The sequence below is a fragment of the Saccostrea cucullata genome, unplaced genomic scaffold, assembly GCF_032062105.1.
Source record: "Saccostrea cucullata isolate Sc308-1 unplaced genomic scaffold, CSIRO_AGI_Scuc_v1 ctg3074, whole genome shotgun sequence".
In the NCBI taxonomy this organism is placed as follows: domain Eukaryota; kingdom Metazoa; phylum Mollusca; class Bivalvia; order Ostreida; family Ostreidae; genus Saccostrea; species Saccostrea cuccullata.
The window spans coordinates 104,548-116,324 of NW_026938210.1; the positions used below are offsets into that span (position 1 = coordinate 104,548).

The 11,777-nt window shown below is 31.8% G+C and overlaps 1 protein-coding gene and 1 long non-coding RNA gene across 2 annotated transcripts; both read right to left on the bottom strand.

Moving 5' to 3' along the window:
* Positions 1 to 1,153: 1,153 nt before the first annotated feature.
* Positions 1,154 to 9,544, bottom strand: LOC134249625 (multiple epidermal growth factor-like domains protein 10). The gene is made up of 8 exons (XM_062731965.1): positions 9,411 to 9,544; positions 8,587 to 8,727; positions 7,920 to 8,060; positions 7,653 to 7,793; positions 7,131 to 7,268; positions 6,175 to 6,309; positions 5,816 to 5,924; positions 1,154 to 1,524 (listed from the first exon to the last, which is right to left on the bottom strand). The coding sequence occupies exons 3-8, from the start codon at positions 8,044 to 8,046 to the stop codon at positions 1,314 to 1,316; spliced, it is 861 nt and encodes a 286-aa protein (XP_062587949.1). The 5' UTR covers positions 8,047 to 8,060; positions 8,587 to 8,727; positions 9,411 to 9,544; the 3' UTR covers positions 1,154 to 1,313.
* LOC134249627 (uncharacterized) lies at positions 3,924 to 5,431 on the bottom strand. Its single transcript, XR_009988330.1, has 4 exons — positions 5,220 to 5,431; positions 4,608 to 4,667; positions 4,213 to 4,286; positions 3,924 to 4,040 (listed from the first exon to the last, which is right to left on the bottom strand). It is a non-coding gene; the product is annotated as an uncharacterized LOC134249627 (long non-coding RNA).
* Positions 9,545 to 11,777: the final 2,233 nt, after the last annotated feature.

Consider the following 11,777-nt stretch of genomic DNA (forward strand, 5'->3'; position numbering starts at 1 on the left):
TCTTTTTATAAACATATTTGTTCCAAAGAATAATCATTTATGGAACCTTTTTGTCTGTGCTTTATTTACAAATTATTTTATGAATCAAAAGTAGTTTAACATACATTTTTTAAAAATCTTTATGTGCATGCAATGATATATTAAAGCTATAAAAAACTATCAATCAATACAAAATTTGAACACAGCGAACACGAACATAAAAGATGGAGTCTATTTCCACTGAGGCATGAGCATCCCTTGCCGACCAGTCACACCCGACTTGAGCTCCTTGTCATGATCAGGAAATAACGGAAAAATCTGTGGAGAATTCAGTTTGTATAAAATAGCCTAACAATTAGACTGAAAAACGTCAGTCAGCAATTGATTTACAGATAATTTGTATTTGCTGAAAGAGTCAATGTATCGACCATTGATCTTAAGAAATAATGACTTTATATGAGACTGCTGATATTCTTTTTTCAGCAATTTGTTCGTCATTAATTTACCTCGTTTAAAAAATTGTTAGAAATTGTGCATATGTAGAACATGGTTTCGCATACCGAATCAATTGAGAGATATAAACTCCGTATGCAGGTGAAGAACGTAGATTGCTGTATAAGTAAGGGAAGTTGACGATTGGAAAGTTAGTCATCACGTTTATCATACAGCCTGGTTGTAATTTGTTTTAAAATATGAAAGAGATATGTCAAATTCTGTCGTATCTTTTATTTCAAGCTCACTTGGAAATATCCTTTAGACATAGGAATAGAAATTACTTTATAATTGTCAAATGATTGTATATTGTTCAACGTCCCTCTCGAGAAATTTTCACCATATTGAGACGTCACCATATCTCGGTGAAGAGCTTAAAATTTTGACATTACTCGGCACTCAGGGTCATTGAACAGTGAGGGATCTTTATCGTGCCAACGCCGGTCGCTGAAAGCTGAAAGGTCACCGAAGGACCCGCAGCTTTCACTTAAAAGTGCCGAGCGCATGGCGAAAGAACAGTTGCTATCCATTTTTTATCGGCTTAGATCAGTCACGGCCGATATTCTCATGACCTCCCAATCACGGAACGAGCGCTCTACCGACTGAGTTACCGTGAACGGTCTATAATTGTTAAATGACAATACGTCGTTGATTTCTAAAATCAACAGCAAGTGTTTTCTTCTTTTCAGGTATAAGATGCCGAAAAAATTATTGGAACAAAATATATTGTAAACTAAATGGATTTTGACGAAATGCGAAAACCAAAATCTTTCGCCCCTGGGACTTCTGATGGAAATACTGGTCTATAATGAATACAAGGAAGTAAAACATCGTTTAAAAAACTACAGTGTAGTCAAGACAAGGTTCTGATACGTGTTGCTTTGTTCAACTGAGGTAACCTCTGACATTCGTATGCTTTGATATTCATTGTTATCTCTAGCGACAGTTAATTCCTGATATTCATTTACGTTCTCTGAGACATCTTCAATGCTTTCAGTGCCGTTATTCTCAGAACATTTCTTGCTTGTTTTGAAGTTTTGTACAATCTTTCGCCTACAAAAAAATTGATAGATAAAGAAAAAATAAACAAATGTAATGGTATCAACAATAAGAATATGATCGTGGTAATTTATTGTTATAATACCTATAGAATATGAAGCACATTTTATCATAAAGTATTTTATATCTTTGGAATGTGTATTTATTTCTCAAAGTTAATCCTATTGGTTGCCTCTCTTGAATAAAAACTTAGCGATGACCGACATACATGTATTTACATATTTAGGTAGATGTAGTAAACAAAACACCGAACTGTTTTATTCAATACTCAGATTTATTGGCAATATGTGTGTTGTTTAGGACGCTATATACCCTATGACATATTACACCCCCTGTTTCATTTAATACCAAGTTTAAATGGTACCATGCGGGTATTTTTGGACAACTATTAATATTAAATGATTTAAAACTTATTTAAAAGACTCCTTTAAATGCATATTTAATCCCAAATATACTCTTTGATAATAATCAATTACTTATACAGTTTTTTTTGTAAATATTAACAGATAAAACTAATAAATAAGTCCATTTTAAAGAAAATTGGTTTTATACAATACCTGTTTTATTTTTAAGATTACGCAGTACAGTTAAGGCAACATTTTCTATAAAAACTCACGGAATCCGATACATATAATGTTTAATAGTATTATTTTTGAGCAGGACACTCTAGTAAAAATAGGTATTTGTCATTTTGAAGAGAATGCCAATCGCTTTTCACATCGGTATTTTTTTACATCATGTGACCCCCTGAGGTCACGTGGGCTCCGATTTTAGGTCAAAAAATGAGATGTCAAATTTAACCAAAAAGTGCAAGGTTAAGGCAAACAAAAAATTAACTGCACAATGTTTTGTGTTGTCTCTATGTATTTATACTTTCTCAAAAGTGATGCTCATTCAGTTAGTTTTCCGATATAATTAAGTTATTCAGCTAAAACAGACAGTAATGCATGAAAAATAGGATATTTTCCTAATTTCATCGCGAATTATAAATTAACTAAGGGATTACAAAGAAATGAGCATCGCTTTTTGAAAACTTTACAATAAAATAAATCATTTAAAATAAAAACCTACTTTTTAGATTGTCGCCTTGCCCTTGCACTTTTTGATTAAAAATTGAAATCTTGGAAGAGTCAATCTAATTATAGTTTTCAAACGCATCAATGACCCAGCATGGGAGATAACTCTTGAGTACTTGATCTAGTTTGTTTACCTAGTAGATTTTAAATAAATATACACGCGGACAGGACTGGACTCTTTTTTTACTATATCAAAATGGTTTGCATAAAAATCCTTGATATTTCTTTCTATTCTGTGTATTCATTCTCTATACATTGTATACATTTAATGTCTTTCAAGCCTCCCGCATTTCCTCAAAGATGTGTATATACATGTAGTATTACACACACATAGGTCTAATACATATTGCCGATATACATGTATTTATGTAGAACACAAATTGTTAATTAAGATATAGGATCCATTAATAATTAATTAGATAATTATACCCCTCTCTCACTACTGTACGCACACGCGTCGGAACCGGGGGGGGGGGGGGGGGGGGGGGGGGGGGGGGGGGGGGGGGGGGGGGGGGGGGGGGGGGGTGGGGGTTGGCTTAGCCTCCCTACTTATTTACAAATTATATACATAATGTAGGCATTAGAGTTTACCTTTTTCTTTTGGTTTAGCCCCCCCCTCCCCCTTTCAATAAGCCTCCTTTCATTTTGCTTCTCACGCCAATGGTACACACACTTGTGTTAATATTTTTTTTTCTTTCTGCATACTAGATCATGTTCTACGATCGCTTTCAATCAGACTGCTCACTGTTAATTAAGGGATTTAAACTAAGTTATAAGTTTTAGGAACTAATTAAAAGGGATGGGGTATATTGCTTTATTTGTTTAGGGGACAACTATTTTCTTTTAAGGTTGTCAGAGGGGCTGGCAGATTTTAAAAATAAATACTTTCAGATCAGTGATCCCCCCTCTCACAAATCAGAGTCTGTTTTTTTTTTTTCATTTTTTTTTTTTTTGGCTCGTTAGACTTTTCAATGAAGAGGAAAATAAATAAATAATCTGTCCTTCATCTTATTGATAGGAAATAAATATTAATCTGTCCTTCATTGACATGAAAAATCTGACGTGGAAAAACTTGCCAGCCCCCATCCCCCTTCCCTCAGAATCAAATGATGGTCCCCTATCCTATTTTGAATCAATTAGGGGGATCTTTTGTCTCCTGTTTTTGGTAATATTATTGAAAAATAAATGAACACAATGCACATATTGGAAATAAGTACCCTCCACACAAAATAGTATGCAAGTTAAGATTTTCAAATCTTAATAGTCTTTTCAACACCTGTACAGTAAATATAAGAAAAAGTCAAATTATTATTTATCTAGAAAATTTATTTAATAAGCATTTCTTTTCAAATCCAATGACAGACTAGGAATGTTGGACAGGTGCAAATTATTTCCTTCACTTTATGTTCTGACTTCTTGTGGATAAAATGCATTCTGAAAATATGAAAAAAATCATACAATACCATTATTGAAAGTAATTTGTGTTTATAAAAATGAAATGAAAAATGTATTGAAACATTTAACATAGAATGTATACATGTTTTCAATTCTTCTGTTAGTTTTATTATCAAAACTTTGTATGATTTATAGCTTATATTGAGCATACCATTTTCCTTAAATGATGGATTAACTTGCTGCCTGAATGAATCCATTAGTCCAACATTTTGGGAATAGCTATGCCTACAACACAATATATATGCAGTTATATGAGATTACTAAATATACATTGTAGAATAAAATGGCATTACATTTGACAAAACAAATTATGCTACATTGTATACTGTAGTGATTTATGTTATTCATATAAATGGAAAAAAAATGTGTTACAAAAACTTCCCTGGGAAAGTGAAACCTCTGAAATTTACAATAGTTATTGATAGAATATTTTCTAAATAAAAAATTTTCTCCTTTACCAAAATGAAAAAAAAAAACAACAATAAACAAACAAAATGTATAGCACATGCATAATTTAAAACTGAAATGCTTTAAAAGTATACATACCCTGTGGAGAAATGATGCATTTTTTATTTCTTCATGCTTTAAGCCTGAAACTCTTGACAGCTACAATGATAAAAGTATTATATAAATATTTTTAATGTACATGTAAACAAAAAATGAATTATTTTTTTTCATTAATTTAGAAATTCTAGAATATACAACCATAGATCTGAAGTGGGGTTTCTCTGTTTTCAACAAAATGATACTGATATTTTTTTTGTAATTGCTAGGCATATTTGTATTTAACTAGTCACTAGTGAATCATTGAGTGAAACAATGAAAACATCTCATTTAATCTAGTTTAAATTTGTGTAACTGATGACCTCCATTATTGCACATATTGTCTCAAAGAAAATGAGCTAATTGACAAGAACTCAGTACATATTTAGTGCAATTAATTTTTAACAATAATTTAATAATAAAAAGTGTGCAACCTAGTATAGGGAGGGGAGGGGGGGGGGGTTAAACACAAGGCACTGCATTACAGTTTTTCACTGACTGTGATACATGTAATACATTTAAATGAACATGTACACACTCGGGTTTTTTTATGTTAACAAAAGCATGTCTACATATTGTAGATCTACACATGTATCTACATATGCGTATACATACCTGGCCTGGAATTGCAGTGCAGTGATGGATCTACGAAGCTGGTGCAAATCGTCTCAGTTTTCTGCTAATAATGTCCTCATATTCTCGTAAAAGGGAAAAGCAATGCCTTGTCTCTTATTTTATCCCAATTTTCTTTAAAGATTGTGTGGTTATTGCATTTAAATCCACTGCAAATCTCAGCTGATGTCGCCACGTTTTTAGATGTAAACAACATTCCGTGTCGCCGAGTGCAAGCGCTTGGCTGAAGCCGAATGCAGAGCGCTTGGCTGAAGCCGAATGCAGCCAAACGACTCATTAAAAAGAATATTATTTTAAAGACATGCTGTTTTATATACGAGAAAATCATTAATTATTTTCTATTTAAACATGAAGATATTGCTGTTTTTTTCAAAGTCTTGCAAATATCGGTAAATAGTTATTTTGAGCACCATTTCCTTATATGGATCAATCGGGGCGGAGCAACTGTCATGACGTCAGACCTCATTATAACTTCATTACCATATTTTTTTCATGTGTTGCCTTAACTGTACTGCGTAGGTCTAAAAATGCAACATTTGATCTGCAATCCATAAAGGGATACTTATATGCATACACACCGTATAGAGAAGATAACGACGGCAGCAAGGATGATGAAAACTGTTGAAACAACAACAATCACAACAGATGTAAGAGGGGATCCTGAATCGCCACTTGATGCTATTCTCCCTGAGGTAAAAGGAGGAAACAACATGATGAATCTTCATAAAGTCAGGCAAAGTAAAATATAAACATGCTGTAAGAGAAATGTCATTATAATTACTTGAATTCTTTCAATTATCGTACGGTTATCATACAATTTCAAGAGTTAAAATTAAATGATCTTCAAGAATACGGAAGCGAGCTATAAGAAAAGTAGTTTACAAAGACAGTAAAGAAAGATTAAAAATAATGTTGAATATAAAATTTATTCACAAACATTGATCACATTTTTCTCCAAAAGTTCCATCCCTACATCCAGTCAAACAACTTCCATTGAATCTGTCACAGGTGCGGTTCACACAGTTTTCACTGCAGGGAGTTTGACAGTTCTCACCATATGCTTGGGAACATTCTTTATTAAAAAAAAGGATAAGTAAAACATTTGATAATGAAAAAGATAAATGAAAAAGAATTGATCAATTATTTGGTAATGAAATATTTTACGTTTTGTTCATATACTGTAGAAGTACTTTTATCCGCGTGGTATTAATTTACGCTATGTACGCGGCCACAAATTTTCCGCGGAAATCTGTATAAGCGAACTTAATATAAATGTAAGGCATATAGTGACAATCTAGAATATCCGCGCAATTTTCTACCCGCGGATAAAACAGAAATTGAGATTCCGCGGAATTATGACCCCGTGGAAAAAAGTACGTCTACAGTATATAATAGACACGTGTGTGTCAGTGAATGTTAAAAAGCTTCAAACAGTTCATATGGCTGTTAAGCAATTCTTTCATATAAATAGATGAAGTTTAATAAACTATGGAATTGTTTCATGAATTGAATAAATATTCTTATATGTATTGTCATTTATTTTTACTTTATTTAGATACAGGAATATTGATCTTGGAAACCTTTGTTGACATTGAAAAACGAACATGTCAAATTTGTTTTCATATATTTCCAATCGGGAAGTTTACCTGAAATTTTTCTAATTATACTTGTTCAGGTGTAATTTCAAATTTTTTATTACATGTACCTTCTCTAATGACATTTTTTCCTCTTGAATGTGTGTAAATTTTACTTGATTTTTAATTCATTATGAGAAAAATCCCTACTAAAATTGATATACATGTGTATGTGCTTGATGTGATATTTAAACAAAATGCAATTGACTGCAGATTTTTACGAATATTAAGATTCCCTAATCAATAATGCGGACTAAACCTATGTTGCAAAGTGGTGACCCTTTCCAGCCAGGCGCACATCGACAAGCTCCATCAGTATTCTTACAAACGGATTCATTGATGCAATTTACCGAACATTTCCGAGAACATCGCGACCCAAAATAGCCCACCTCACACGCTGAAAGAAGAAATATGGTTTAATACTTCTGCACACCAATTGTTTAAATGTAACACATTTATATGAATTTGTTACGATTCACTTTCAGATCGAGATACGTTTACTGTTAAATCACATCTTTTCAAGTGGTCAAATTTTCGTGATTTTAGGAAAATATATATTGATTCATTAAGATTTGATTTTGAAGAATTGTTCAGTAGTAATTTGAAAAATTGCACTACGTGGTGGACATACATTCGTGGGTCTCTTCATACCTTGAAAACCACCGAAATAAACACCCTTGATAATTAGTGATTTCGCAGTATATCATTTCAGTGAGACGTTTTATTAAATGATAAATTAATTAAGATTATGACATTCGGCGTTCTCTTGTACGCTCCTTACGTTTGTTGCACATTTCTTCAATGTAACCGTCATTACAACCCTGCGTGCAGACTCCATCAACATGATTACACATCATGTTATTTACACAGTGACCGCTGCAAGTTTCTTTGCATAAGTTACCAAATCTTCTCGGGGCACAGGCTGTCAAAAATTGATCAAAGTTTATTTTAAAATTAAAGAAATGTCATTTGGATTATTTAAAAATGTTGTTCCTTTTAAAACCATTTGAAAAAAAAATATATTGACTAAAATATATGTACAACATACATTTCTCACAGAAGGTCCCAATGTACCCTGGACCACAACCTGTGTCACAGTGACCTGATATTTTGTTGCAATAGGAATTATTATAACAATGTCCACTGCAATTGTGTACGCAGTCTATTCCATACATCCCATTTTCACATTCTGTAAAAAATATTTTGTGTTTTAACATAACATTTAAGGTTTATTAGTTTAGAAGTTTTTTTTTCTTATTACGAGGCTTTATTCTCAAATAAGTGTTTAGTCACAGAAGTATTTATGGACCCCCTTTTCAGTTAAATACGACTAATCCATTATTTTATATCAAATTTAAAAATAATAATGCAATATGGACTATTTTATATAATTCCTAATCAGTCAAACTATTTCTAACGTTCTCTTTGACTGACATAATGATTAAAGAAACATTTACATCGGAGTATGCAATGATGAGTTTTCTTCACAAGTACTTCATATTCTTCGAGGAATTTCTTAGATAAATATCCATTCAAACTTAATTAAAGGTATTCTAAGCAATATAAAGTCTGTAAAAGTCCTTGAACATTTTTTATCACTATATATATTCAGGATAATTAGAAGACCATTTAAAAAGCATTATACACTATAATATGTCTTATTTAGAAATTATTCTCTGCTCCTTTTTTTTAAGAATACAAATAAAACACATTACCTTTATCGCACTTAGGTCCAGTCCATCCTGGTGCACATCCGCCATCACATAAACCAGAAATGTGATTACAGTAGTCGTTGTTAATACAATGTCCTACACACTGGTATGTGCAACCGAGTCCAAACCATCCTTCAGAGCACTCTGTTCATTTAAAAAGAAAACTTCTAATTACATCCTGAATTACAGAAAGTAGTAAACTATATAGTAAACTATATACCACACTTCAACATACAGCAATACCAAATACATAAAATAATTTAATTAAGATTAACCGAAAAATAATGTTTAATTTTCCTCTCACGACCCAGGATTGAAAAAATTGTATGTAGGTACAGTTTTTACCCAGAAAATGTCAACATCAGTGATTGTATTTCAAAATATATTTGATTCATCTAAATGTATTTTCTTTGAAATGCTATTGCAACTTCTAAGTCAGGATATCATACAGAAAACTTGAGAAAATATTAACTTGAAAAGGTATGGGTGACTTTCTTTTAAAATTTATACTATTTAAACTGTTACACTGTAGATTCCTGTAAAACGAAGCTGATTTTTTTTCTATAGATTCTTTTATTAATTATAACACGTTTGTTATATATAATCAGTAATTAAAAATAAATTAAAACAGTGTACATGTGTAAATACATGAACTTATGCATCATGTTTAAAAGCATATATTTAAAAATTTAGTTTCTGTCTTTAAAAATATCGTCTTTCTTTCAGATGGTCTTTATGATAATGAAATGAAAATACAAATGAATGTATATCTATTGATGAAAAGATTTCTATGGAAGGCTAGACTTTAACAATTAAGTGCTAAGTACTTCTTGCACAGATATGTCCGGTCCATCCAGATTTACATTCAATACAGCTTCCATTCACTACATAACATCTCTGATGTTGGCAATTTTCCGGACAGGGGATATTGCAGTCGCTTCCATAAACTCCTTTTTTCAGACAGCCTGTAAAATATCACGTTTGTCTTTGTTGTTAACATGTCAACTACAAGGGTTGTCAAAACACTCGTAGACGAATGTTTTAGTATCTAAGTAAAGTCCACAATGACAAATGTGTGCAATAATATCTTAATGTAAACAAAGATATAAAAAAAATACATAAAAAGTACATAAAAATTAAAACAACTAGAGCCGAGCTCGTTGCAAAGCAACGAGTAGGTCTTCCGTCGGAGCTGCGGACAGAGAGAAATGACCTTGAGTCAAGGTCATGCCACGTTCTAATTTTAAAGCAATCTTTTAAGGGTAGATATCATCTTATTATGTTTTACTATTAAAAAAGGATAGTAAAGGAATATTTGCGACCTTGACCTTGTCAAAATGACATTTGGTCACACCATGACACACGCTGGTGATGAGCATATCCCATCTGTGTGCTACCGTATTGACAAATTCACACCTGTTTTTTCAAACAATGCATCCAGCCAAAATATCTTATCCTAAATGACCTTGATTCAAGGCCATAACACACTCTGCATGATTTAAGCTATACCTTTTTTTTCGATAAGCTTGTCACAGCTAATATACATGTGTAAAAAGTTATGGTCAATTTTAAGCAATGTTTAAATTTTGGAAAAGCCGGATAAACTTCAAGGTCAAAGTTCATGATATACTAGTATTTGAAATGAATTTATCACAGGTTACGTACATGTGATGTTTGTGTAATATGAAAGCCCTATCTCTTCTCATTAAAAAGTTATGATCAAGCCTCAAGGTCAAGTTGTCAAAAGTCAGTGTATTTAGAAAAGAGTTGTCTAAGTAATACACAGGGATAAAATAAAAGCCCTATCTCTTCTCATTCAAAAGGTATGAGTATTGTTAATGTTTTTTTAAAAACAGGTCAAACTTCAAGGTCAAAGGTAAAAAATCAGTGAGTTTTGAAATGTGTTGTCACAGTGAATACATTTTTATAAAATGGAAGCTTTCAAAAGTTTTGGTCAGTTTAAAGTAATCTTTTTTTTAAGTAGGTCAAGCTCCAAGATTAAGGTCACAGGGTCAAAAACCACAGTATATTTGAAAATCAGATGTCACAAATAATGCACATATGAAATATCAAAGTCCTATTTCAACTCATTCAATAGTTATTATCAAGTTTAATGTTCTCGTGACAGATGGACAGACTGCCTGACGAATAAGGTTTAATGTTCCCTAAAAAATAAATACATGTAATTTGAACATGATAAATTGAGAAATACGAATGATAATTTTAAAAAAAACGAGGAGTTGTGATTTGCTGATCATGATCTAAAACACGTTGACAAACCGAAACCACATGGTTTTATACACGTTATTCAATCAATTCATTCATAATTATTTTGCTTGAAGGAGATATGCATGGATAAAAGATTAAAGAAAATTCCCGATGTACAATAGCATCCGTGCATGGACTTCATTTTAGTACTACATAATGATATTGTGCTTGAAGTTGAATAAAATCATCAAATATTAAATTAAATTTAAATAGGAAAGGGAGATTATGTTTAATAGAATAAAAATTAGACAATACTTGATACAGGGACTCGCTGGTAAAAACTTGAATTTGAAAATTGAAAAACAAGGAAAGTAATTTGCGCTAGATATAAGTTCATCATTTTAAAGAAAATAATGAGTTATATACGGTAAACGATACAAATGGTTTGACTTTGGTGCCGGTTATGATTTTAACAGTTTAATTTAGATTGTAAAAGCGTTTAATTACATGATAAGTCTGTAATATTCAGATAAGATTGTTACCCCGGTATATAAGTTCTTAAATTTTCTATTCTGGACATATGCGGGTTTTTTACTACTTGAATGTACAATGTATAACCTGCTACTGATATTTAATCACGGAACAAAATTACAATGTTAGCACACTATACTAATCATTTATACGGGTTTTGAATAAATTATAAAACAAATTTAGTTCACTGCTTTAAAATCATTATATCTTGAACTTTACTATAAAACCTGTAATATAAATTAATAGACAGTGTGCACCACAGAAGTCACTTATGAAGTTTACATGTGCCGGTGTTACTTATCGATGTTTAGTCCATTTCATTGAGTATAATTCTATCCTTACGATTCGGAAGATTCTCTTTAAAAGTTTAAAATTGGTATAGCCATGGTTAATATCTGTGATAAAAAAAAATGTGTTTCGGAAAACTTGTGTTGAAAACGGATTTATTTGTGTGT

Excerpts from the sequence above, each read along its gene's own strand:
- LOC134249625 (XM_062731965.1), bottom strand. The coding sequence starts at position 8,046 with ATGTATGGAATAGACTGCGTACACAATTGCAGTGGACATTGTTATAAT. Across the intron at positions 5,925-6,174 it reads TGGAGAAAAATGTGATCAAT|GGAGAATAGCATCAAGTGGC; the intron begins GTTTGTGAATAA and ends CTTTTACCTCAG. Across the intron at positions 1,525-5,815 it reads GTCGTTATCTTCTCTATACG|GCGAAAGATTGTACAAAACT; the intron begins GTGTGTATGCAT and ends ATTTTTTTGTAG.